This window comes from Macaca fascicularis, chromosome 6 (genome assembly GCF_037993035.2).
Source record: "Macaca fascicularis isolate 582-1 chromosome 6, T2T-MFA8v1.1".
Taxonomy (NCBI): Eukaryota; Metazoa; Chordata; class Mammalia; order Primates; family Cercopithecidae; genus Macaca; species Macaca fascicularis.
In genome coordinates, this window is record NC_088380.1 from 58,501,370 (window position 1) to 58,529,093 (window position 27,724).

General features: G+C 38.5%; 2 protein-coding genes and 1 long non-coding RNA gene across 7 annotated transcripts in view; 2 read left to right on the forward strand and 1 right to left on the reverse strand.

Annotated features, from left to right (window-relative positions):
- Nucleotides 1-11,870, forward strand: part of ITGA2 (integrin subunit alpha 2) — a 105,816-nt gene extending 93,946 nt beyond the window's left edge. For 3 of the 4 annotated variants that reach the window (XR_010587369.2, XM_005556877.5, XM_045393700.3), the window contains 4 exons: nt 326-439; nt 3,985-4,074; nt 7,003-7,119; nt 7,577-11,870. Coding sequence is in view for 3 of the 4 variants with exons in the window: in XM_005556877.5 (XP_005556934.1) it covers nt 326-439; nt 3,985-4,074; nt 7,003-7,119; nt 7,577-7,657 (402 nt within the window). In the remaining variant the exon portion in view is untranslated. The remainder of the gene's footprint in view (nt 1-325; nt 440-3,984; nt 4,075-7,002; nt 7,120-7,576) is intronic. The other variant, XM_065546244.2, reaches the window with a different exon arrangement.
- A 3,581-nt stretch (nt 11,871-15,451) lies between these two features.
- On the forward strand, nt 15,452-18,510 carry LOC141406994 (uncharacterized). Its single transcript, XR_012413657.1, has 2 exons — nt 15,452-16,366; nt 16,455-18,510. It is a non-coding gene; the product is annotated as an uncharacterized lncRNA (long non-coding RNA).
- MOCS2 (molybdenum cofactor synthesis 2) lies at nt 15,454-27,694 on the reverse strand. Of its 2 annotated transcripts, XM_065546246.1 has the most exons (8): nt 27,618-27,694; nt 26,449-26,570; nt 25,656-25,783; nt 24,834-24,978; nt 19,862-19,989; nt 19,117-19,267; nt 18,085-18,208; nt 15,454-16,058 (listed from the first exon to the last, which is right to left on the reverse strand). In XM_065546246.1, exons 4-8 carry the CDS (start codon nt 24,929-24,931, stop codon nt 15,993-15,995), a joined length of 567 nt encoding a protein of 188 aa, XP_065402318.1. In that variant the 5' UTR covers nt 24,932-24,978; nt 25,656-25,783; nt 26,449-26,570; nt 27,618-27,694; the 3' UTR covers nt 15,454-15,992. The 2 variants fall into 2 exon arrangements, with proteins under 2 accessions (XP_065402318.1, XP_065402317.1); XM_065546245.1 differs by lacking the exon at nt 25,656-25,783.
- Between the last annotated feature and the right edge of the window lie 30 nt (nt 27,695-27,724).

Genomic DNA, 27,724 nt, shown 5'->3' on the forward strand with positions numbered 1-27,724 from the left:
TTTTAGGTCTTTTTACTCTTAGAAATAGTAGTGCAATAAACAGGCTTGGGGTACTTTGTTCCACACATTGCTGATTATCTCCTGAGGCTGTCTATACAGACAGGAAATGGATGGGGCAAAGGGTGTGCACTTTGTACATTTTGAGATATAGTCCCGAAATCCCTTGAAGGAGGGCAGGAGGGTTAGAACTACTAATAGCTCATGAGATTGTCTGTTTCCCTAGATGCATCCCAGCACTGGGTTTTATCTATCTTTAAAATTTTAGCATTTATTTTTAACTCCTACTAACTTTCTCTCTCTTTTACCTTTGACTCCATACTATAAGAACTGCAGAACTGCTTCCTGTAGTAATGTTACCTGCTGGTTGAAAGACCTTCACATGAAAGGAGAATACTTTGTTAATGTGACTACAAGAATTTGGAACGGGACTTTTGCATCAGTAAGTATAAGTTTTATTTGTTAGATTTATCAACACCAAGGAAATGAAATGTAAGGCTGCACTGACAAGTTCTTCCCCTTTGACAAAATAAGTATTCTGGCTAACATCTGCAGTGGCCAAATCACCCAGAGCATTTCACCCTGGAAGGCAGCACACTTCCATCCCTTTCCAATGCTCATCCAATTTGTCACAGTGCCTCAGAGTCGCCTGGGGTACTTGTGAAAGGGTCTGTTTCTCAGACTCCATGCGACCTACCACATCGATGGGAATGGTGTCAAGGTCATCTCTGAGGCCCTGGGCTACAAGAGGCAGCCTGCTTTGTCCCGCTCTAGGACTTACCCCACTCTCCATCTTCCCAGTCTCCTCTGCCACACCCAAATCAAAATGCCTGTGCTCTGTCTCACTCCTTGAGCTCTCAGTTAATTGGATGATTGATCTCAAACCACCCAGTAGATGAATCTAGCATACGGATATGTCTTCCTGTATTACAGCCAGGTCATCACCCTGCTCTCCTGTTTTACCTTCCCTGATGGAAGAGCCCAGTGGGCACATGATTTTCTAAGTCATCTCAATTCCCATGAAAAGTTTGAAGAAAAAGCCAAAACAATGTCATTGTTGTTGTTGTTGTTGTTGTTGTTTTTCCATATGGCAACTGTGAATCTGCTCTAGTGATATTTGCTTTCAGCAGGGATTTTGGTAGCCAGAATTTCAGTCTGGCATGAAAAAAATATAAGGATAGACAGGCCTCCTTAAATTGGACTGCTTGTGTGGCTAGCATTCCTTTTACTGACATGAGCTCCAATTGAGGAAGAAAAACAGAAATTAGTCTGAAACCTCCTGGGGACCTTTGTAGCTCTTACTAAATTTTTTTTTTTCTTTTTAACAAATAAATCTGTTCCCAAGGTGCTTACAGCCAAACGCTACTCATTTTTTTTTTCTTTTTACCGTTTCATGATCTCTTCAATAAACCCACTTCCTGCTATAGAGTTTTATAAAACTGGAGAACTCAGCACCCTCCAAACTCATCCCTGGAGTCAAATATAAGTAATATTCTTGGATAAAGACATGGAAGAAAAATGAATAGTAAAAGTTAGAAAAAATGCAGAATTGGGGGAATGGGGAAGTGAGGAGTTGAATATTTCTTCTGGCTTGCTTGCTTTTACTTTGTTTTCCTGTTAGTTACATTTGTTTCAAGCCTTCAGGACAATTCTAGGTCCTTTAAGATGTGAAGAGTGCTGTTAGTTGTACCACCTTCCCAGCTGCTGCCGTGTGGTGCTTAGTTTTGCTCCATTGGTTCTTGGCTCCTTGGATTTGAGGAACAAATATTTTCAGAGCAAATTTTGCCAACTGGAAGGAACACTGACTGTTGCACATCAAAATGGATGCATGCCAGCTCTGTAAAACACATTTGGATTTTCTCGAGTTTAAGACTACATCATTTTAACTGTGAGACTTTTTAAAGTACCTTCCCAACGATCTTCAGAAGCAGTAGTTTATTTCTGGGAGCAAACTTCCTAGAAAGTGTAGTATTTATGCCACTTTAATGTGGCTATGGTAGTTAAACTAAGGAAACACCCTTGAGATGTCAAGGTATGTCAAGTGACATACAAGGATTGGTGTCAAGTCCTACATATCTTCCTCCTTCATGAAAAGTCAAATGTTTATCCTCACCTTGCTTCCAGCAATTTAAGCAGCAAAGTGGATGTTTCTCAGACCACTTAGGAGGTCCAGTCTGAAATATGGATTTCATTTCCTGTATTTGAACCCATTGATGCACTGCCTTTTGTTGCTACCTTTTCTCTGATGTAGTGCAAGGCAACTTAACATTTCAAGTAATTTCATTACAAAGTGATTGATCAGGCCTCCAAGTTTATGATAGAGTTGCTGCCATTTGTAAGGAGAAGTCTTCTTGAATGCTAGCAGGTGCGTTCCTTCACTCTCCAGATGTGTGTGCCATGCCTACCTCTACTTATTAACCCTGTGTTAATAAGTAGGATATTGTGTGCCTGTGAGAAGGGCCTATTTTGAGAATGCTATAAGAAAAATTCTTTCATCTTTAGTCTTTGGGGATTATGAAACCAGTATTTACTTAACTGCCAGGTTTTTTCTTAAACTTAAACCATTATCAATACTCTTAATGTTTCCCCCAATAATATGTTTAAGAGACTGGTGAGCATGGTTAATTTCTGATCCAGTCATCTATCTTGAGAAAATTAACAGTAACCAGAGACTGAGCCAGTGGAAAGGAAATAAAATGCTCAGTTTTTGGAAATACAGTCTTTCTGGCTCCCAGATATTGTTTAGCAAATTACCTCATAGAGTATGTCCAATAATGTGCCCTAGTAACCAGAAAAACTGAGTCCTAGTAGCCACAGCATGTGAAAGCAGCTCTAACATCTGAGCACTGCATTCTACTTTACAGCAGCATCAGACCTAATATAGAGAAAATAGTGAAACAGACACATCAATAATGTTTCTATTGAAAAATAGACCTTTTTTTTTTTTCTTTTTTCTTTTTTTTCTTTTTAGACGAGCCTTGCTCTGTTGCCCAGGCTGGAGTGCAGTGGCTCGATCTCAGCTCACTGCAGCCTCCGCCTCCCGGGTTCAAGTGATTCTCCTGTCTCAGCCTCCCAAGTCTCTGGGATTACAGGCGCCCACCATCACACCCGGCTAATTTTTTATATTCTTTAGTAGAGACGGGGTTGCGCCATATTGACCAGGCTGGTCTTGAACTCCTGACCTCAGGTAATCTACCCCCCTCAGCCTCCCAAAGTGCTGGGATTATGGATATGAGCCATTGTGCCTGGCTGAAAACTAGGCTCTTTTTCTGTAACTAGATGGAGGAATGAATGTAAAGTTATTTTGAATTAGGAAGTTACCAGTAACAGCAGCATAAAATATCCTTCCTACATACCTGCCCCAAATTAAGTGTTCTTTGATAGAAACACTTAGGAAATCTGAAGTTATACTGATGTGATATAACAAGCCAAAAAGTTCAGGGCCATGGGTGGTCAAATTCAAGTGCACTTTCAAACAGTATTATTTTACACACATGTACCCAGAAGGAAAATTCTCTTCCCTTTTAAATGTCGGTTTTCCATTCCATTGTGTGACTTGTTCAGGTAAGTATACAAAGATGCCAAGTTTACAATTTTCTCTCATGTTATAAACTTTATTTTTAAAAAAATCTGAACTATGATCTTCCAAGTTAAATTCATTTTTAAATCCTCGTTTTTCAATCCAGTTCTCAAGTTCAGATCTCCTCAGGGAGATATTTTAACCCACTCATGTCTTGAGCCCACCCCAAAAAGTAGATTTGTGGTGGCAAGGTGCAGGCATCTACATATCTTAAAATTACCCTAGGTATTTCTGACGGGCAGTCCTGTTACACAGCACCGGTTTAAACACACACAGATTCTGGACAGGTCTTCAGAACTATTTGCTCTTGTCACATTCCACCAGGAAATAAATACATAAATCATAAGGCATGCCAGCTTTTCTGCATTTTCTGCTGCTAGGATAAAACATATTCCTTTATGTTCCAGTCAACGTTCCAGACAGTACAGCTAACGGCAGCTGCAGAAATCAACACCTACAACCCCGAGATATACGTGATCGAAGATAACACTGTGACGGTGAGCATATCACACCTTCCTTGTGAGCCTCAGGGTCTGTGATAGGCATTCCATTTCTAAAAGCCCGGAGTAGTCACTCTTCTCACCTACATGTATGTAGAAACATCTTACTAAAACTTTAAAGATCTGATGTTTATTACGTTGAGATTTCGGCGAGGGTGTGTGCTACTTAAAAAGTTCAGTGCTATACTTGCCCTCCTCCATGCCCCCCACCCATGTCAGCAAAGCTGGCTTTCCTAGAAGTGGTGATCCAGTGAGAAGCACAACAAAAGGGGCTCTATGTTGTTTGGGACTCCAGGGTGTCTCTTCTCATGACTAAGCCAGCAGTACCAGTTCTTCCTTTCTCCTCCTGCTTACACAAAATGGTCTGGAGCTTAGGCCACAAAACCTAATTATGCTAATTTAAATCATAAATTGTATTTTGAATAATTTTTAAAGAAAGGTACTGAACCATGCTTAATAAATAATGCATTTATTAGAGGGTTTTTAAAAATAGTTCTCCTTACAACTAGACACTGATACTGTGTGGCATGTCCATTCATTAGATCTTACGTTCTGGAGGACTATAAATGCTCCCCTTGATTTAAAAAAAAAAAAAAAAAAAAAAAAAAAAAAAAAAAAGCTTTTACAGAGAAATGTACTTTCACAGAAAACAAAGGCTCTCTGTTCCACAAGCTGGCATGAGATAATTTTCCTTTGCACTAAATCTCTGGTTAGAATGTGCCATGTTTAGATATAGTAGGATTTCCATGCCCAGCTAATCTGCTGGCAGAGCCCTGAGCATTTTCCTCCCAATGCTTGTGTTAGGAGTTGAAAGCCAGTTTAAGAGTCTGCCCCCAAGGCCAGCTTGGCAGCTGGCCTCAGTCCACTGTTCCAGCCTACAGACTTGGTCAAAAAGTTATGGCCCCATGAACTCTGGGCCTCCTCACTCCATGCCTGAGAGTGAAGCTCACAGCACTGGGGCCCCACTCTTGTCCAGGGAAAAATGATTCCACACAACAGAGCTTACTTCTCTGCCTCTGGTTTAGGAGCCTCAGTGAAAGCCCACACCCTCTCTTCAGAGACTAGGGCCTGGAAAATCAGAAAAAGAGCCAAAGGAAATGCGGACTTCAAATTCAAAATACTATGAACTTAGCATCGGGGAGAAGTATTATAGATTTTTTTTAAAAGCTCACTTTAGAAAAACAGTGTTCAGACAATATGTGAAACTCCACTGAACACTGTTTTTAGAAAGCAGTATTAAATATATTAATCGGAAATTCAAATGAACAATTTTAACAAACCCATTAGATTCTTCTTTTATTGGTTTTCTCTGCGCAATACTAATAAATAACAGAAACCAATTACTAGGTGCAAAAGTAATTGTGGTATCTGCCATTAAAAGTAAAGAAAGGCTGGGAGCGGTGGCTCAAACCTGTAATCCCAACACTTTGAGAGGCCGAGGCAGGCGAATCACCTGAGGTTGGGAGTTTGAGACCAGCTTGGTCAACATAGTAAAACCCTGTCTCTACTAAAAAGACAAAAATTAGCTGAGTGTGGTGGTGCACACCTGTAATCAAAGCTACTCGGGAGGCTGAGGTAGGAGAATCACTTGAACCTGCGAGGCAGAGGTTGCAGTGAGCTGAGATTGCGCCACTGCACGCCATCCTGGATGACAGAGCCAGACTCTGTCTCAAAAAAAAAGAAAAGTAAAGAAAAAGTATTTTTAATATCAAAGACTGCAATTACTTTTGCACCAGCCTAATATTACTCAGTTGTGTCTATGAAAATTTTTTTAATCTAAACATTAATTTGGATAAATTTTTGAATAAGGTATCTAACCTAAATAATAACTTCACATGTTCTAAGTGTCTGTTATATTTATTTGAATCCCTAGCCCACTTAAAAATCTGATCCACAAAATGCTATAGTCATGGGTCCATAGGGATCTGTGGTTCCTTGGGTTAGAAAGCTGTGGAAAAGAGAGAAGAAAGCTTATGACTGCCATTAAGCAGTGAGCTACATGAATTTATCATCACTTTATTCATAAATTTATCAAGCCTTATATTTTAGTTATTGAAGATACAAATGAAAAGAAATACAGTCGCCAAGGTCAGCTGCAAGTTTAGTGCAGCCCATAAATTATATGACAAAAAGCAGCTCATTTGCCACTGCAATTTAATGTTAAATCAAGTAAATAAAACACATATTATCCCCTTCTGTTGCTTCTACATATAGCTCTTTAGGAATATTTTCTAAAGAGAATGGTTGAGACTCTTTCCCCAATTAATTAAATTTCCCCTAATTAATTAAAAACTGAATATACAGTTTTACTGTTAAAACTCAGGGCAGCCATTCCATTACAGCATCTCAAAGATTGCCAGGAAGCAGACATAAAGAATCCTAAGTAGCCTCAAGGACAACTTTCCCACTGAAAAGGTCAACTTGACCCTTGAGATACTATTTCTACTTTTCCAACAATATCAACTTGGAATGAGGTTTAAGTGAACCTAGTATTTTAGACCCAATACAAAGCTGTGGTTTCATCACCATCAAGTTGGGTTAATGAGTTTCTTCGACTCCTCTCCCCAAAGCTGTTTGCTTTCACTTGATGGTGCTTTCACTTGATTTGAATGTATGCCAGAAATGGAAATTTCTATTTCATAAGTAAAATAAGCATCTGAGATTCTCAGGCATGAAGTAGCCACAAGACAGTGATGTAGTTAAAGGGGGGAAACTAGAAAAGTTGTATTTTTTAGCTGGATGGACTTTGCAGGAGGATTTTCTCTAAAATTGTTCTGCCAGTGTTTGAGATACGCCATCATGAGCAAATCATGTCACCTTCTAGAGCTGTAGACCTTCACTTACAGAACGAGAGAATTGGACTAGACCATCTCCCCACTTTTTTTGTGGTATTAAAATAACTCAACTGTCAACTGACATTTCCAGATTCCCCTGATGATAATGAAACCTGATGAGAAAGCCGAAGTACCAATAGGAGTTATAATAGGAAGTATAATTGCTGGAATCCTTTTGCTGTTAGCTCTGGTTGCAATTTTATGGAAGGTAAGAAAAGCTTCATATTTTAAAATACAGGGCTCCTGAAGGCCAGCCTTGAATTTGCTTACAAAACATCAACCTCAGGTTTTATATGGTACCTTCTCTATCACAAGGAGAAAAGAAATGCAAGTTTGTTTACAATTTCTTACTCATGTCATTAAAAACAACCAGTAAGGATTTTATCTTCTTTTAAACTTTCCTTTTATCCAGAGCCTTGCATGTTTTGTTCAGCTTCAAATAAGTAGACGCTGACAAATGTAGCTTTACGCAATGCAGCTGAGCTCTCTAGATAGATGTTTCCTTCTAGTGGGTGACAGATACCAGGTCATCAGTCTGCACACCTCCCTTCAGAGCCTCAGGGATTCCCAGAGGTGTGTCAGAGGACGTGCGCAGCCAAGGCGGTCGGAGGCACCATACAAAATAAGCTACGAGTGGTAACATTTTTGTATCATCACCTTTACAGCTCGGCTTCTTCAAAAGAAAATATGAAAAGATGACCAAAAATCCAGATGAGATTGACGAGACCACAGAACTCAATAGCTGAACCAGCAGACCTACCTGCAGTGGGAACTGGCAGCATCCCAGCCAGAGTTTGCTGTTTGCGTGAATGGATTTCTTTTTAAATCCCTTTTTTTTTTTTTTTAAATCATGTCATAGGTAAACTAACCTGGTATTTTAAGAGAAAACTGCAGGTCAGTTTGGCATGAAGATATTGTGGGGGGTTGGGGAGGTGCGGGGAGCGGGTAGGGATATAATGGGTAAAAGACTTATTTTATATGATGGGGAAAAAAAGTAATCTTTAAACTGGCTGGCCCAGAGTTTACATTCTAATGCGCATTTTGTCAGAAACATGAAATGCTTCCAAGCATGATAACTTTTAAAGAAAAATATGATACTCTCAGATTTTAAGGGAGAAAACCGTTTTCTTTAAAATACTTGTCTTTAAACAGCAACAACAAAAGCGGAAGTGCCTGATATGTAAGTACTTCCACTTGTGTATATTTTAATGACTATTGATGCTAACAAAAACACAGGTTGTTTTTCAATTTATGCTGCTCATCCAAAGTTGCCACAGATGATACTTCTAAGTGATAATTTTATTTATAAACTAGGTAAAACTTGTTGTTGGTTCCTGTTAGAGCACGGCTGCCCCTTCCACACCCCATCTTGCTCTAATGATCAAAACATGCTTGAATAACTGAGCTTAGAGTATACCTCCTATATGTCCATTTAAGTTAGGAGAGGGGGCGATATAGAGACCAAGGCACAAAATTTTGTTTAAAACCCAGAATATAACATTTATGTAAAATCCCATCTGCTAGAGGCCCATCCTGTGCCAGAGGAAGGAAAAGGAGGACATTTCCTTTCTCTTTTAGGAGGCACAACAGTTACCTTTTAGGACTTGTTTGGGTGACTGGCAGTAACCTAGTGAATTTCTGAAAGATGAGTATTTCTTTGGCAACCTTCCTCCTCTGTTACTGAACCACTCTCCCACCTCTTGGTGGTCCCATTATTATAGAAGCCCTCTACAGCCTGACTTTCTCTCCAGTGGTCCGAAGTTATCCCCTCCTTTACCCCTCATCCAAAGTTCCCACTCCTTCAGGACAGCTGCTGTGCATTAGATATTGGGAAAAGTCACCTGTTTAATTTACACACTTGCATGAATTACTGTATATAACCTCCTTACCTTCAGGAAGCTATTTTCATTTAGTGCTAAACAAGTAAGAAAAATAAGCTCGAGTGAATTTCTAAATGTTGGAACGAACGTGAGGGGATGTAAACAATGTAAAGTAAAACATCTCAGGATTTCATGAGAAGTTACAGATGAGGCACTGGAAGCCACCAAATTGGCAGGTGCACCCTCTGTGGCTGTCTTGTTTCTGAAGAACTTAAACTTCCACAAGAAAGAATTTGACCTAGGCAAGTTTGTTCAGAAGGTAGATCCTGAGATGATTTGGTCAGATTGGGATAAGGCCCAGCAATATGCATTTTAACAGGAACCCCAGTCACTAGGATGCAGATGGACCACACTTTGAGAAACACCACCCATTTCTACTTTTCGTACATAATTTTCTCTGTTCCTGAGCCCCCACATTCTCTAGGAGAAACTTAGAGGAAAAGGGCACAGACACTACATATCTAAAGCTTTGGACAAGTCCTTGACCTCTATAAACTTCAGAGTCCTCATTATAAAATGGGAAGACTGAGCTGGAGTTCAGCAGTGATGCTTTTAGTTTTAAAAGTCTATGGTCTGGATTTCTATAATACAAATAGACAATCTTCCAAGAATTTGACTTGGAAAAAAATGTCAGAGGAAAACAGGTTATCTGCCCATGTGCATATGGACGACCTTGACTGCTCTGGCCCAGCCCCTATGTTGGCAGTCCAGGGCTGTCTGTACTGTTTACAGAATTACTTTGTAATTGACAACACAAAACAAACAAGAAAAGGCATAAAATGCCAGGGTTTTATAGAAAAAATAGCATGGTATTCTCTAGTTAGGTATGCCAGAGTCCAATTCTTTTAACAGCTGTGAGAATTCGCTGTTTTGTTCCAATGAAAATTTTATTAAAAAAAAAAAAAAAGACTAGAGAAACTAGTCATTAACTTGATAAAGAATATTTAACAGCTAGTGATGCTGGTGTGTGCCTGCAGCTCCAGCTACTTGGGAGACTGAGACAGGAGGATCGCTTGATTCCAGGAGTTCAAGTCCAGCCTAAGCAACATAGCAAGACCCTGTCTCAAAAAAATGACTATTTAAAAAAACATTGTGGCTGGGAACAGTGGCTCACACCTGTAATCCCTACACTTTGGGAGGCTGAGGCCAGTGGATCATGAGGTCAGGAGTTTGAGACCAGCCTGGCCAATATAGTGAAACCCCATCTCTGCTAATAACACAAAAATTAGCTGGGCGTAGTGGCAGGTGCCTGTAATCTCAGCTACTCGGGAAGCTGACGCAGGAGAATCACTTGAACCTGGGATGCGGAGGCTGCAGTGAGCCGAGATCGTGCCACTGCACTCCAGCCTGGGCGACAGGGCAAGACTCCGTTTTAAAAAAAAAAAAAAGAGTTAGTACTGTATATATAAATATTAGCTTTTCAATGTGCTATACAAAGAATTATAGCACATCCTTCCTTTTATTTTACTCTGTCTCACCTTCTTTAGATGAGTACTTCCTTAAATAAGTACTAAACATACATATACAGAACTTGAAAGCTTTGGTTAGCCTTGCCTTAGATAATCAGCCTAGTTTACACTGTTTACAGGGAGTAGTTGAATTACTATAAACCATTAGCCACTTGTCTGTGCACCATTTATCACACCAGGGCAGGGTCTCTCAACCTGGGCACTACTGTCATTTGGGGCCAGGTGATTCTTCCTTGCAGGGAATGTCCTGTACCTTGTAGGACAGCAGCCCTGCCCTATAAGGTATGATGTTTAGCAGCATCCCTGGCCTCTAGCTACTTGATGCCAGAGCATCCTCCCCCTGCAGTCAGGACAATCAAAAAATGTCTCCAGACATTGTCAAATGCCTCCTGGGGGGCAGTATTTCTCAAGCACTTTTAAGCAAAGGTGAGTATTCATACAAGAAATTCAGGGGAAAAAACATTTTTTAAATAAAAGCTATGTGTTCCTATTCAACAATATTTTTGCTTTAAAAGTCAGTAGAGGGCATAAAAGATGTCAAATTCAAATTTCCATTTCATAAATGGTATACAGACAAGGTCTACAGAATGTGGTAAAAACTTGACTGCCACACAAGGCTTATAAAATAGTAAGATAGTAAAATAACTTATGAAGAAACTACAGAGATTTAAAATTGTGCATCACTCATGTCAGCAGCAAAATAAGAACTCCTAACTGGACAGAAATTTTTCTAGCTAGCAATGTTATTTTTGTAAAATAGTTATCAAAAATTATCTTCAAAATGTGAAGAGTAAAGAAAATAAAGCCAATTTATTATAGTCACACAAGTGATTATACTAAAAATTGTTATAAAGTGTATAATTTTATAATGTATTTACCTGTCCTGATATATAGCTATAACCCAATATATGAAAATCTCAAAAATTAAGACATCATCATACAGAAGGCAGGATCCCTTAAACTGAGATCCCTGATCCATCTTTCATATTTTAATTTCCACACATAAAACAATTATATAAAAAACTTTGTAGGACTATGCCCTTTTGTGTATGCACACCCATTTTAACCAATTTGAAAAGTTAATTTAAAATCTAGAGGTGAATGAGAAACATGGGGGAAAAGTGTGAAATAAGTGAAAATATTAACTATTTCTTTGAACTCTAAAGACTGAAACTGTAGCCATTATGTAAATATAGTTTCATAAGTACCTGTTTATTTTGGCAGATTGTCAAAATATGAATGTATATATTGCATAACTATGTTAGAATTGTGTATATTTTAAAGAAATTGTCTTGGATATTTTCCTTTATACATAATAGATAAGTCTTTGTTCAAATGTGTTTGATGTTTTTGATTACATGTGTTTTGCCTCTTTACTTTCCACAAAAACTATAAAAATAAATGCATGTTTGTACGAAGTTGCAGAATTCATTTGATTTACGAGAAACAAAAATTAAATTGTTGTCAACATAAACTAGTTAATAGCTTTTCTCATATACAAGTATAACAAACAGAAAAGTTTCATTAATTGTAAGCCACTCTTTTCATATCACATTATTGAATATTGTTACAATTGTCTGGAAAATAAAGTTATTTTCTTTGGACTTTTACAAGTTATATATTTTACTATTTTTATCTTATACATTCACTTTGCTCACATCCAAGACTCAATTTAAGAAGACTGAGGCTATAATTCGCCATAGTTGTCCAGTCTATGTTTCTAGCAGTGACCACAGGATGTTTTGTAGGACTCTTAAACTGCCTTCAAAGTTTTGAGACAGCAGAAAGCATTGTTCCTCAAAGTGTGGCCCATGGACAGACGGTGCTGCATTACCTGAAGCCTGTTAAAAACACAGATCTCAGGGGCCACTCAAAACTATTCAAGTCAAATTGGAAGTTCTACAGCATCCCCAAGTGATTCATATTGCATTGAAGTTGAGAAGCACTGCTCTAAAGCTCTAAAGCACAACTTACCTCTTGAAATAAAATGTGTGCTTTGAATAGAGGGAAAAAAAAATCAGCCAAACTGCTGCAACATGCAAAAGCAGAGTCATCTGCATAGTTGTTTTTTTAAAAAAAAATAGTAGTAAGCAGGAGGGTTTAAATATTTTTAAAGAGCATGCTGAAATAAATGTGTTGAAGTTATAAAATAAGTACATGTTGGGCTCACAGACTGCCATCGCTGTACAGATGGCAGAGTAATGCAAAGATGGGGTGGAAAGTGAGTGTGTGCTGCCATAAATAGTAATGCACCAGCATCTCCATTCATGTCTGCAGTGCTGTCTCACAGGCCTCCCTGCCCATCGCAGTTGTGTGAGCCGTCTCAGGAGGGCAGCTCCACTGCAGCACAACCATCAATAAGTGCATCTGCTGTATCTCTCACATTCAAATACAATCTTGGAGAGCTGAGTGTGGGAATTGCAGCTACTTGGGAGGCTGAGGCAGGGAGGATCCTTTGAACCCAGGAGTTCAAGGCCAGCAACATAATGAGACTCCCCCTCCGCCATCTCTTAAAAAAATAAAATGTTACAGAAAAAGAGCACTACATTTTATTTCTTTTTCACAGAGCAGGTTAGGAAATGCTGTCAAAAGACCTGTATTAAAGCAATCATTTTGTCCCATAGAATTAACTGGAAAATAACTGTACACTTACTTTTTAAAAAGTACTTTTATTTATTCTACATCACTTGTTAAAAACTACAAATTGCATTTTTAAAAACTCCTTCCTCATCATCATCTTTTAATATTTTTAAAGTGTCAAAGATTGGACATCATCTTACACAAAATCAGGGCCTAATTTTCATTTAGGAACCACTACAGCCTGACTTTAAAGAAAATGGCTACTAAACTGAACTTTTGATTCTATGCAAAATTAAATCTAAGACTCAAGTTGCTAAACGCAACTTTACTGTAACTTTTACTATGGCCCTGGCTCTACCGCCCTCTGCTGGATGGTCCACCTAACTACATCACACAAATCATTCTTAAGAGAGATCTTTACTGTACCAGGTACTCAGTAACTATGTAAGATGTCTAAATCACTAATTTCTCAAAAAAGATGAAAATATATTGTGACTCTATACATCATATCCAAAGGACAAAAATATCCACAAAATAAGTCACTCATTGAATATCTGCTGTTACTTTCATTTAAACATGATAAAAATCAATTTCATTTTACCACTTGTTCAAAAATACTTGAAACATAAAGAATTTGTATTTCCTATTTCTTGAGTGAATTTACCTAGCAATCATGCAAAGTCATGGCTTTAAAGTGACCATGAAACACTGCAGGCAATCTGATTAAAGGCTATTTTTTTAATATATATTACTCTTCCAGTTACTTGAAGACAAGTTACAGAGATGGAAAAGCTACATATCAGAGTGATAGTAGCCCCTTAATACCTGAAGCACCAATTAACTCTGCCATTCCTAAGTAAGCAAGGGTCAGGAAAGATCCTATCTAAGTCAAGTGCAATGCACTAAAATCTTTCAAGGCCATTCCATCCCAGTTCTGGCATGCCCCAGGTTAACTCCTTAACCTCTCTATTGTAGACTTTAAAAGCATAACAGTCTCAGTTCCAAACTTAGAATAAAGCCTACTTACTGAAGGCATGATTCTTTTAAAATATAAAGAATGTTCTATGTTCTTTAAAAACATAAGGAACTTCTTTTTTTTTTTTTTTTTGAGACGGAGTCTCGCTGTGTCTCCCAGGCTGGAGTGCAGTGGCGTGATCTTGGCTCACTGCAAGCTCCACCTCCCGGGTTCACGCCATTCTCCCGCCTCAGCCTCCCAAGTAGCTGAGACTACAGGCGCCCGCCACCACGCCCGGCTAGTTTTTTGTATTTTTAGTAGAGACGGGGTTTCACCATGTTAGCCAGGATAGTCTCGATCTCCTGACCTCGTGATCCACCCGCCTCGGCCTCCCAAAGTGCTGGGATTACAGGCTTGAGCCACCGCGCCCGGCCGGAACTTCTAAAGAAATATTTAAGTAAGAAAATCTTGAAATCCACATATACCTATCAACATTGCATATGACAAAATAAACATCCATTTAACAACCTATGTACAAAATCCTAGAAATATCTACAGTGACCCAGTAACCCCATGATAATGTGCTTTCAGATATAATCAACAGCCAACACCCACCCCTGCTCTCCAATGGGGACAGGCTGAAGCTCGATGGCAAGCACAGAGTGACACTGAACTGAGAGGGTAAGGCTGAACCGAACCCGGCAGAGGAAATAGGCAACCCAAACCCGGCAGAGGAAGTAGGCGAAGGGTTTGTCTGCCCTTCCAGTATCCTTCTGGACCAATCTCTCCAGAAATAAGCATCAACTGATGTAACCAGGTGATTCCTAAAGTCAGTGTGGCTGTCCTGTGGGTCCCAGCCACAGATAAGATGCAGAGTGTTCCCTGAGGTATTTTAGGTTGGTAGAAAAAGATCACTGGGTGGGTGCCTGGCACAAAATAGTCATTCAATAAATATTTGTTGAATAAATGGATTCCTTAGGTAAAAGATGTTTTCACTAGATATAACAAATAGGATTACTAGGTTTCTTATTTGCCCAAACATAAGAAAAAAATCCTTCAATCTAAGTGTCTGAAAGTATACCTTTTGTTCTTAATATGCATAATGCAAATTTTGTGATGACGACAACTGCCCAAATTGTGCTAGTATTTTATTATTTTATGAGCTATATGTTTACTTGAAATTTGCTGAGAGTAGATCTTAAATATTCTCACCACACAAAAGAAGGGACTACGTGAGGTGAGGAATATGTTAATTAGCTGGATTGTGGTAATCATCTCACAATGTATATGTATATCAAAACATCATATTGTATACTTTAAATATATACAATTTTTGTCAAGTATACCTCAATAAAGCTGGAAAAAATTTTTAAGAAATATATGGGACTTATATGTACAAGTCTATCAAAATACTATAAAGCTTAACCAACTAAAAATTAGGGCATTGTTTACCTAAACATTTTAACACAAACCACGTAAATTTCCTAAAACACAAAATCATAACAGGTATTTATGACAATTTTGTCCTGATTTGTATATTGATACAAAATTAACAACTAATAAAAACAAAGTTTTCTGGTAAGATTATAGATTCTAAAATCCCAGAAATCTCCATAGTAAGAACTATTTTAGGCAATTTTTAAAAAAAGAAAATACTATTTTTAAACTTTTGAAATCGGTTTTAGTTTATTATTTTTAATATATTTCTGAAAATATGTATCAAGACTGTCTGATAATGATTTTTTAATACTTTCCAGTTCTGCCAACATTCCTGTCATGCATCCTTGATAATAACACTCTCCCTGAACCCGGACGGCGGTGGTGAAGTGGGGCTGGTGGGGGAGTATCTTTCTGAGTCAGTTAAAGTCACTGAGGAGGGCCCATACCTCAATGTGAGTTTGAGTTACAATTAGAAATTAGTCATGGAAGGACATGTCTACCACAGACATCTTTCCTCACTTTTAAATTATTCCATTTCTTTCCTACAGTCCTCCTTCTATCTTTAGTTCCATTTTAAATAACCCTTCATCCTATATATCCATTTATCTTGCTTCCTTTTTCCTCCTTTTGTCCCACTAGTATAACATAAGAGACTGTGCTTCAGTAAACTATCCTAATGTGGAGAGAAAAAAATCAAAATGTGATCAATGATCATAGTTTAACAAAGTTAAGATTGCAGGCTCTAAAAGCTAAGTGATTAATTGTTGGATACCCAAAAGCACTCTTTGTTTCCTTTCCAAGATGATGACTCTTCATAAATTTCCTAAAACACAAAATCATAACAGGTATTAAAAATAGACCATTCTAATATATGAATATCAAATACATTTGAATAAATCAGGCAAACGAATATCACATCTATTTCAATGGCTCCTCTTTCAACAATCCATTAGACATTTGTATAAGGCACTGAGAGCAGAAAAATGAATGGACATGTTCTCTACATTTAAGGACTCTCAACACAACTGCAAAAATAAGAGACAAGAAGCTATAGCAAAACAGGGTACAACCACAGAAGGAAATAAACAATTAAATCTATTTGGGGTCATGATGAGAGACATCATGGGCAAGGTTACATAGGGGAAGATAGAAGGTTACATAGGGGAAGATAGAAGGTTACATAGGGGAAGATAGAAGGTTACATAGGGGAAGATAGAAGGTTACATAGGGGAAGATAGAAGGTTACATAGGGGAAGATACATAGAAGGTCTTTAGTTTCAAACATTTTTTTTTCTTTCCAAACACACCTACTACTTCAACATTTCTAAATATGCTTTTCCAAAGCCAAATATCTTCATTAGCTGTTAAATTATGTGATCACCTCTCAGAAGTTCTTAAACAAGTTTGAGCTGCACTCTGGTATGAGTTGTTCTGTGATGTATGCACTCTACCTACCTGCCACCCTTCCCTATATCACAGATGATCTCAAAGCACAGGCCAAGACTAGAACCAGACTAGAAGTTACATAGTTTGTAGAAAGGAGGGGTAAGAAAAACATATCACTTTTTCTTCTCACTCTCTAGTCACATTCCATTTCTGTGGGGAGAGGAATTCAAATTCAACTGTTCTCTGAACTCCTGCACTTCGTCCGACTCTCTATGGACAAACAAAAGCAAAATACGAAGCCCAGCTAGTCCTCAAAGCATGAAAACAAGAATATGCCCCAACTCCTGCTCATTACCTGTATTTCTGGGGTTGCTCCCATCTACTTTCTGTCCACTGACTGTGCACCCTTTCCTCCCTGGTAAAGAAAGCTACCCCTGCCTCTCAGGCTTGCAGCTCTTCCTACCTCTCCCTCTCTGGGGGTCTGCCTCCTGTTCCGTCAAAATTGTGTCAGCCTTGTTGATAGCAAGGGAACAATACATCTGAGCTTCACTAAGTTTCTTTTCACATATTTTATCCTCTAATCCCTATGTATTCTCTTACAACAATGGGCTTCAATTTTATTCTGAAAACATGGTCACCAAATTTCTCAGGCCCTGGTTATGAGTCTAACTTGCTTATTTCTACCACTGACTGAGGCAGGTCCCCTGAGAAGGAGGGGAGAAGTGCCCTTTAAACGCCTTGGCTCTCTGCTCTGGTCTTTTGATCTACTGAGCTGTTCATTAACTCTTCCGCTCTGCTGACAGCCACAATGCTGAAGGCAATTCTAGACAATTCTAGACATTGAATGTGCAACCACAGAACAATCCCACTGTTTAAATGTTACTACACCAGAGGAGAAACGAGGGAGTTGGGCCTTTTCATCCCGTCAGAATGCTCTATTTAACCAGAGAATTACTTGCCCTTATTGACAGAAAACATGCCAGAAGTTCCTATTTCTGTTTTTAAACCCACTCACTGTGCATTTTCTCACAGGGAGCAATATCTCACCATTTTTTTTTTTTTTTTCCCTAAAAAGGACCTCTAGGAAAAGCCTCTTTCACCTTAAGGAATTTCTATTTTAGCCACCACCTAAATAGCTAATGCATTATTCTCACTCTCCAACAGAAAGATCCTCTAATTCAAGGGAATTACAATCCAAGAGAAATAACTTCATATATTAACCTCTCCAACAGTCCAGACCAAGAATTCTCACTGTTACCACTTGTTGAGGCTTACTTTGTGCCATGCATTCTTTGGGGCACATATTTTTCATGCTTAACAAATCTTGGAAAGAAGATATTTCACAGATAAAGAAAACAAGATACTACAGTTAGTAAAAAGTCCATGAATATGGGGGGTTTTATCTAAAAATTCCTGAGAGAAATCAGGCCCACATAGTAAAATGTATTATTTTCTTAACTTACCTTTTTCCATATGGGCACCTTGGCTTTTAAAGTATCAATGGCATAGCTCACAGCTTCAAGAGATGCAGCTCTGTGGGCTGAGGACACAGCAATGATTATGCTTGCTTCTGACACTGGAACCAAGCTTTAACAAGATGAAGAGAAAAAATCACTATCACCTCTGAATCTATGTGTTAAAAAATCTGCTGGATAGATGAAAAAAAAAAAAATCCAGGTATGCAGTCTTAGAATTATACTGTAGTTCTATTTTACGTAAACATCCAGTTAGAAAAGAGTAGTTCATCGCAGTAGCATTCAGCAGAGGCAGCAGATGAAGCTGATGCTACAGCTAATTTGTTAGACTCTATCCACTAAACACTTCTGATGGGCACCAAGGGAAATCCTTTCACTGATACAGCAAACGCCTGACTCAAACAAACAAGGCACAGTGCCAGGTAATGCCTAGAGATACAAAGTTATGTCCTAATGAGTATAATACAAAATTTAAAATAATAAATATCAAATAATAGGAGTGATAATATTAACCATTAATAAAACTACTGGTTATTAATAACAAACTAGTAACTAATAGAGTATAACAGATAAAGTCTCAATTACTGGCTTCTTTTTAAAGCCAAGAACTCTTTAGGGGAACAAAAAGGCAAACCACTTTAATGACTTTCAGAGGCATTTATATCAAAAAGAATCTGTCACAGATTGTCATATAAACAGACTCCAGACCACAAAACAACTCTCAAAAGGCCTCAAGGCCTTTAGCACACATTAGCACAGGCCCGTAGGCCAAGGGCCTGAAAGTCTTGGCATAGGTGCACTTTGTTATAGTAACAGAGGCAACAAGAGCTCTCCCAATATCAAAACCCACCAGGCAGTCACTAAAGGTACTAACAGCCATCCCTATTGTCCTCCAAAAATAATACGTGAATGTTCCTGTCATGGTAATACAGAATTCCTAAGAAAGATTCAAGAATCAGAGTTAGTACAAAGATGGAAAACAACTATACTTAACTTTTAAATTGATAAAGGAAATCATACCCAAGTCTATGGAACACTGCTATGTGTTTGACTGGCCATTTCTGCCTAATGTCACTACAAATCTTTTTGACTTCGTTTTTCGCCATGGGTAGATACGCTTCATATTCTAAGCTAATGACTTTCTTCCCTTCAAAGTTATTTCTTGTAGTCCCTTTAAAAATAAAAAAAAATAGAAAGAAAAAGAAAACAATTAAAATAAGATTTTTCCCTACAAAAGAAATAGTATGTTAATAAAAAAGGATTATTTTTAATAGTAAACAAGCAGCATACGAATTCTTCTAAAACTACTTTGAAATCTTCTAAAAACAAAATTTGATTAGGAAAATAAAACAGATAATCACAAAGATGATAAGGAAATAAAACAGCACTGATTAATCAAGCTTATTAAAAACACTCACCTGGCAAAGCAGGCAATATTCCTCTTCTAACAGATACTTAAAAGGAAAACATTTATGTTCCCAGGACTATCAAGTACATTTTTACCTTCAATTTTGGAAAATCTAGAATTCTTTCTCCTAACAATGACTTTTATCCTACTTTTCAAAATGCCTTGTAATTTAATATAGGTTAATTTGAAGGTTACTAAAACAAAACAAGAACTACAAAAAAAGTCTACCCACCATCATGGGTAATCTTGGTTTAAAGTTCAGTATTTCAAACTCCTCCGTTAACACTGAACATGGAAAGCACATGGTAATTTCTATTGTCTTGTGCAGTGATAGATGCAATGAAAATTAACACTCACCTACAAATAGAGATACTGCACCACAGAGCGGAGACATCACCAACTGTGAGACTTCATCTACTGAAAGTTTCTCAGCAGTAAAGTTTATAACGTCTTTAGATTTCTCTTCAACTTCATCTATATCTTTCCTAGAAATAACACGTTAGTAAACCTTAACAAAAGTCCTAGGGGTAAAACACTCAACAACTTATAGGCTCTTTCAATTTATATTTTTTTCTACATTATGTCGATGTAAAAAGAAGAGGTTGTGGCACAAAATATAAAGAGTTTACATGAGCCAAGACAAGGATAGCAGGCCAGGATACTTCTAAGATACCTCGGGGAGTTCCCTTGGGGAGCATTCTCTCAGCCTTTGTTGCAAGCAGGTTTTTAAAGGCAAAGGGAACAAGAAGTGGGGCTGATACAATGATACAAAGTTTCACCAAGAATTCTCACAGGCGTACAGAGATAACGTTGATCACGGGTTGGCTGTACACTGTTGAACTATAGGGTGGGTATAAATTAGAGTGTCCAGTATATGGATTTTATGGTTTCTTAGCTTCAGCTAGTCTGCAGCCCTCATAAGTGGATTCAAGGGACCAGTGGCTCACACCTGTAATCCCACCACTTTGGGAGGCTGAGGCGGGTGGATCATTTGAGGTCAGGAGTTCGAGACCACCCTGGCCAACATGGTGAAACCCCGTCTCTACAAAAACTCCAAAAATTAGCCGGGCAGTAGTGGCATACGTCTATAATCTCAACTACTTGGGAGGCTGAGGCAGGAGAATTGCTTGAGCTTGGGAGGTGGAGGTTGCAGTGAGCTGAGATTGATAATGCCATTGCACTCCAGTCTGGGCGACAGAGTGATACCCCATCTCAAAAAAAGGAAAAAAGAAAAAAAAAAGGTAATGATGCAGCTTAAGAGGGAGTGACATGACTGCCATTTCATTCCAGTGCCTTTCAGTGCCTCTTAATTTAATGTTTTATCTGAGGGGCTCACATTCCTCAGATAAAAAGTTTCTTTCCTTTTTTTCCCGACCATTAGATGTGTCAGGAGGCATGATTTGATCTGAATGATAAAAATAAGCAAGCGTAAAAATTAGCAAAACTCAATTATGTATATAAATATTCATAATGAATCAGGCATGACATAAAAAGTAATCCATCATTAACATGATCACTAAAATATAATCTATCTCAATGCCAATATATTCCAAATTCTGTAATTGCTATTCATATCTCCCATCAAGGTACAGTGGAGGTTACTGCCACTTTCACCTACATGCCCATCCCCTCTCACCACTGTGGTACCAAGCACTACACCTAAAGCTGCCTTTTTCTTTATGCAACAAAAAAGAGAGAACAGAAGTGACAGTGATTCTACCGGAACTGGGTTCCCTTCACAACCTGGCAAAACCCCAGGTAAGTGAGGAAATAAGGGAATGAACTGCACACTTATTTACCAGGTATTGTGCAAAGCCCTTTGCCATGCATTTCTCATTTAATTCCTCAAACATTACTACATACTAAGGGCCAGAGACTAGGGCCAGGCACTAGGTATCAACCAGGGGAAAGAAGCACAAGCTCCTTTCCTCAGGGTGCTCACATTCAAATAGGAGAAACGAAGCATTACAGGAGAAACTCAGAATTACAAATAGGGATAACTCATGGAAATAAACAGGCTTCAGAGACAGAACCTGGGGTCTGGGGGAGATTTCTCTCAAGAGGCTGTATGAAAACTTGCGACCTGAAAGATAAGGAGGAAGTCTTGTAAAGAAACCAGGGCACAGGCCCCCAGGCAGTGAGAGGGAGTGGCCAATGCCAAGGCTCTGGGACAAGAAAGGGTGTGATGTGCTCCAGAACCTAGAACGAACGGAGAGAACAGGACAGGCTGAGGCTGAACAGATAGGCAGAATCTTGCAGGCAATGAGGAATATAATTATTAATCCTGTAAGATTTCATCTGAATTGAAAGATGAGAGAAAGAAGGCTCAGAGAATTTAAGGAACTCACTCAAGGTGCTGAAATTCCAACCAAGGAGTCTTAGTTAAGCCAATGTTCTTTTTCCTATCTCCTTTCCACCACAGTAACAGCACTATTCTTTATATATCACTGGATTCCAGGATTTTTCATCTGCTGCACAAGCCACCTAAGTGTCTTCCACCTCTTTTCCTTGCAAGAAAATATAGGTAATACAAATATGGTCTATGAGCTTCAAATCATACTGAGTTCCCACTACTTCTGATTTTACAAGACTACTGAAAGCTAGCTGGCAGGTTTTAAAAATGCATAACGCCAGTCTTGCCAAACACATTAAAGTAACACACAATGCTTTTGAGTAATCTTCGTAACCTTTTCAAAGAACAGCTGTAATTACCACAATACCCCTTTAATGGCAACCTATAGTTTTCTGAATAAATTCCAAATTTCAAAAAATCCAAATTCCACCTCCTGAAATCATGGTGGTGATATGGTGACCACAGTTTCTAAATAGCATTGAGATACATATCTGACAACAGATTCTTCTACTGTGTCCAGATAGTAGGCCTGAGAAAGAAGCCTAGTGTCGACATGAGGGGCAATCTGCTTTACAGATTGATTCTTCATTTCTTGTGGCACTGCCCTCCAGGAGGGTGGGCAAAAAATGGGTAAAAAAGATAAAAAGCCATCCTTGACTTGTTCCTTTCTTTAATGGAACCAAGTTTTTGCCATTAAGTATGATACTTACTCCTGATTTTGAATAAAAATCCTACCAAATTAAGAAAGTCTTCTTTCATTCCTAACCAAGAGTTTTTATTCAGGCATGACTGTTAATTTCTACTGAATTTGTTCTTCAGTTGACAATAAATTAAGCCTTATTCTGTCTGTACTTATAAGACGCCTGATCTCTCCAGACTATACTGAACAATGTTCTTGAACATTATCCGACTTGAATATGGACTAAGTTGTTTAGAAAGATGACAAGGTAGCATGGGTAGAAGAGCCACCTGCAACGAAGCCATAACAATAAACCTATTTTCCTTTAGTCCTGGACAATGGTAAGCTTTCTTTTCAGGCATTACTAGCTGTGTAATTTTTCTACATTTCTCCGTGGCCAGGAGAGCTATCATCTAGTATTAGTAAGTGTGGTTGGAAAAAAGTACAGAGACAGTCCAATAATATGAATTCAAATGTTGTCTCTTGAAAAGCTCTTGAATCCTCAGCAAAAAGAACAAAGCTGGAGGCATTACGCTACCCAACTTCAAACTATACTACAGGGCTACAGTAACCAAAACAGCATGGGACTGGTACAAAACAGGACACATAGACAAATGAAACAGAACCCAGAACACAGAAATAAAGCTCCACAGCTACAACTATCTGATCTTTGACAAACCTACAAAAACAAGCAATGGGGAAAGGATTCCCTATTCAATAAATGGTGCTGGGATAACTGGCTAGCCATGTGCAGAAGACTAAAACTGGACTCTTTCCCTACACCATATACAAAAATTAACTCAAAATGGATTAAAGACTTAAATGTAAAACTGAAAACTAGAAAAACCCCGGAAGACAACCTAGGCAACACCATTCTGGACATAAGAAGCAGCAAAGATTTACAGAAAGCAATTGCAGCAAAAGCAAAAATTGACAAATGGGATCTAATTAAACTAAAGAGCTTCTGCACAGCAAAGGAAGCTGTCAACAGAGTGAACAGACAACGTACAGAATGGGAGAAAATTTTGCAAACTGTGTCTGACAAAGGTCTAACATCAGCATCTCTAAGGAATTTTTTAAAATTTATGAGAAAAAACAACCCCATTAAAAAGTGGGCAAAAGACATGAACAGGAACTTTTCAAAAGAAGACAATCATATGAAAAGAAAGCTCAACATCACTGATCATTTGAGAAATGCAAATCAAAACCACAACGAGATACCATCTCACACTAGTCAGAAGAGCTATTATTAAAATAACAGATGCTGGCAAGGATGTGAAGAAAAAGGAATGCTTATACACTGCTGCAGGGAGTGTAAATTAGTTCAACCATTGTGGAAGACAGTGTGGCCTAGAGACTGAAATACATTCAACCTAGCAATCCCATTACTGAATATATGCCCAGAGAAATATAATCGTTCTGTCATAAACACACATGCACACGTATGTTCACTGCAGCACTATTCACAATAGCAAAGACATGGAATCAACCTAAATGCCCATCAATGGTACACTGGGTAAAGAAAATGTGGTACATATACACCATGGAATACTATGTAGCCATAAGGAAGAACAAGATCAAGTTTTTTGCAGGGACATGGACGGAGCAGGAAGCCATTATCCTTAGCCAACTAATGCAGGAACAGAAAACCAAATACCGAATGTTCTCACTTACAAGTGGGAGATAAATACTGAGTACACGTGGACACAAAGAAGGGAACCATAGACACCGGATCCTACTTGAGGGTGGAGGGGGGGAGGAGGGAGAGGATCGAAAAAATAACTGATGGGCACTAGACTTAATACCTGGGTGACAAAATAATCTGCACAAGAAACCGCCATGATACACGTTTACCTATATAACAAACCTGCACATGTATTCCTGAACTTAAAAGTTAAATAAATTCTTTTTAAGTTGGCTCTTTCACTTATTAGCTATGTGATTAGCTATGTGATCAAAGGCAAGGTTTTTAAGTCCTCTGAATTTGTTTTTCCACCTGCAAAATATGGATATTAATATGTCACTGTGCCTGACACGTAAGATCTCAATAAACCATGTTAAATGAAACATATCAAACTGGTATGTCTATTGTAATTAAACAGCTTACAATAGACTTGATGCAGAGATGGTGGTAGATATTCATAAATTTATTGGCACCAGTGAAGAGTTGCCGCATCAATAAAGATTTGGTACAGAGAGACTTACAAAGAATACACATTAACAGCAAACCACATACACTTTATCATCTGTATGATCCTTCCCCACACAACTGATTAAGAAAAACAAATCTCACATACCTAGACGGCTCAAAAGCACTATCCTCCACTAATGGGGGGGATAACGGCAATTTCGTCTCCCGGTTGAAGCAGGAGGAGCTGATCTCCAAGCTCGACATATTCTTGACGAACAGCAAATATTATCTGATTTCTAACATCAGCCAATCTAAAGGGAAAAAAGTATGACTCAAAGCATCAATGCTATGATAGACCTCCAATCTCTTCAGCTGCAATTAGAGATATTACCTAGATATAATTATATAAAGCATCACCTGTAAAATTACCAATTAAATTTACACATAGTACATGGAGAAAGGACATATCCACTAAAGAACATACTTATACACCACAAAGATACGTTAAACTGCTGCTGTCAACTCTTTATTGGATGTTGTATGCCTTGGGGAATTAAACAACAAAAAAATGCACAAAAGACCCACCAGAGTGGAGGCAACACTCAAACCAGGTCAAAAGAAAAGTTTCTGTACATGGCCTTTCCAGTGTCCTTCTATCAGTACATGGCCTTTCCAGGATCCTTCTATCAGTACATGGCCTTTCCAGGATCCTTCTATCAGTACATGGCCTTTCCAGGGTCCTTCTATCAGTACATGGCCTTTCCAGGGTCCTTCTATCAGTACATGGCCTTTCCAGGGTCCTTCTATCAGTACATGGCCTTTCCAGGGTCCTTCTATCCATGTGTACAAGCCTAAGTATAGCCGCCCACAAACTACGCCTGTACACATTATCCTACTCAAATATGGATTAAGTTGCTTAGAAAGATGAAAAGATGGCATAGGTCATAGAGCCACCTGCAACACAGCTTTACTAGCTGCTCCTTTATACCTGAACAACGGTAAGCTTTCTTTTCAGGCTCAGTGAAAATGTATACAAGACCAGCTGTCTCCCTCCAGGTAAAGCAGAACAGGAGATTCCACTGTGTTTCATTGATTATCAGGCCACTGTAAGGGCAACTTAAAAGATATGAAATCATGAAGTAGTTTCCTTTAAAACATATATTGTGGAGTATCTTTTACACAGAATTAGGCTTAAACAAATATACAAGCTTAAGTCACACAATGAATATTCCTGAATCACCCTCAAATAAGTCACTTTTATATTCTGTTTCAAAAAGAACTTGAAGTGAGAATGACAGAAGTAAAATTATAGCTTTTCAAGAACCAGAAAAAAAAATTAAATATTACAAAAACTCAAATTCATCAGCATCTAGGATTTGTTGTAACTCATTTTTCTTTTAATCTTAGAAATATCTATGTTGAGCTCTCTAAAGAGAGGGAGAACAAAATGTTTAAAGCACACATTTTTAATTGAATTTGTAACAAATTCATTTAATGTTATAAAATTGCAGAAGTGACATGTGCAGTGTTTTGTAAATCATTAAAGAGAATATAATCATATCCCTCTGGGGTTCACTGTGTTTTGGGGTAAAATATCTTTAACCTTTCTTAAAATACGGTGCATATTTAGAGTTTTTCAGTAGTTCCAAAAAAATACAACTAACGATTCTTTTTGACATTAAGCACGGAAATTGAAATTAACCTTATTTTTACTTTTATCATTTATGCATTTTGAAAATATTTAAGTGTTACTCATATGCATTCTACAAATGTTTCACTACCCAGGATGTCGAGTTTCTATCTCCTTCCACAGCTGCAACGCTCTTATTTCTTGCGGCACAGAAATGGTCTCTGAACGAACTCCTGTTATTTCAGCACTTTTTGCAAAATACAATACTTCAACCTGAAAGTAAAGAAAATGCTTTTAATAACAACTCATACTCTTTTTCTCTCAATGTTGAGTAGTTTTCTCATTTTCCAAATGTATTGCTTTAATCAAAGATAAATTTTATAAAGAAAACTAAATAACCCGTAAAAAAATTTCATTATATCTACAAGTTCAAATTCTGAAAACTTGTTGTTTTAAAAATAATTCAGACTAATTTCTGGATGCCTTTTAGTTTTATAAACTTAAGTGTGCCATCATTAAAATCCTAAGTATTTATCTTCTATGAAAACATGTTAAGGCTGTCTTTAATTGACATAAAAGTATAGCACCTTTTATAAACATGTAAGCAAAGAACAAATGTCTGAGTCAAGAGATGAGTTACACAAATAAAATAAATGAACAAATAAGCGAAAAACCTGTTTCTAGCGATTGTCAAATGACCTTAGATTCCGGTCTGCATAACACTGTCCCCAGACGCTAAGGATTAAGCTATGCAACATAGTAAATCTGACATTTACAGAAGCAAGTAGGTTTGAAACCCGGGACAGCCGAGTATTTGCCAGAACAAAGTTGTGCCAGCAGCCTGGTATGTAAGGGATCCGACGAAGTAAAATAGGCACCTGTCACTCCGTGCAAACTCCTCTTTACGAAATAATTACAGGTTTGCAAATAATCAAGGATGTGGAAATCTACAGATGAAGCAGAAATGAGGTGCATTTCTTTTCAGATTAAAATTTTAGCTTCATCAAACCGAATAATCTGGGAAAGAGGTGGCCACAAAAGGTCGAGGCGCCTTCAGAATGAACCCGTCCTTGTTGCCCTGAGCGGACAGGAGTTCTCGGAGTGGACCCGACTTCTGCTGGGGCAGCAGCAGCAGCAAAGTCCGGAGGGCCCTAGGGCGGGGGCGCCCCCAAACTGAAGATGCCGGCCAGGGTGGGTGTGAGTTGGGGGCTAGTGGGGAGGTCCGACTGACCAGGGCTGGGTCTATGGAGGGAAAGGGCGGGAGAGACACGTCGAAGAGGGCTCCGCACCCAGGCCCTCACGCACACCCGCCACCCTTACCTGGCACAGCGGCACCATCCCGCCTGGGACAGCAAGATCAAATTACAGCCGCAGAGGCGCAGGCGCGGGTCCTAGCCGGAGCGCAGGCGCAACCGGAGGGCGCTCGG

What these genes read in the sequence shown, in the direction of transcription:
- MOCS2 (XM_065546245.1), bottom strand. Translation starts at nt 24,931, where the DNA reads ATGTCGAGCTTGGAGATCAGCTCCTCCTGCTTCAACCGGGAGACGAAA. An exon ending in GCAGTGTTCCATAGACTTGG is followed by an intron (nt 18,209 to 19,116) that starts GTATGATTTCCT and finishes ATCTTGTTAAAG; the next exon opens with CTTGGTTCCAGTGTCAGAAG. An exon ending in AGGTGCCCATATGGAAAAAG is followed by an intron (nt 16,059 to 18,084) that starts GTAAGTTAAGAA and finishes TTTGTGTTTTAG; the next exon opens with GAAATTTATGAAGAGTCATC.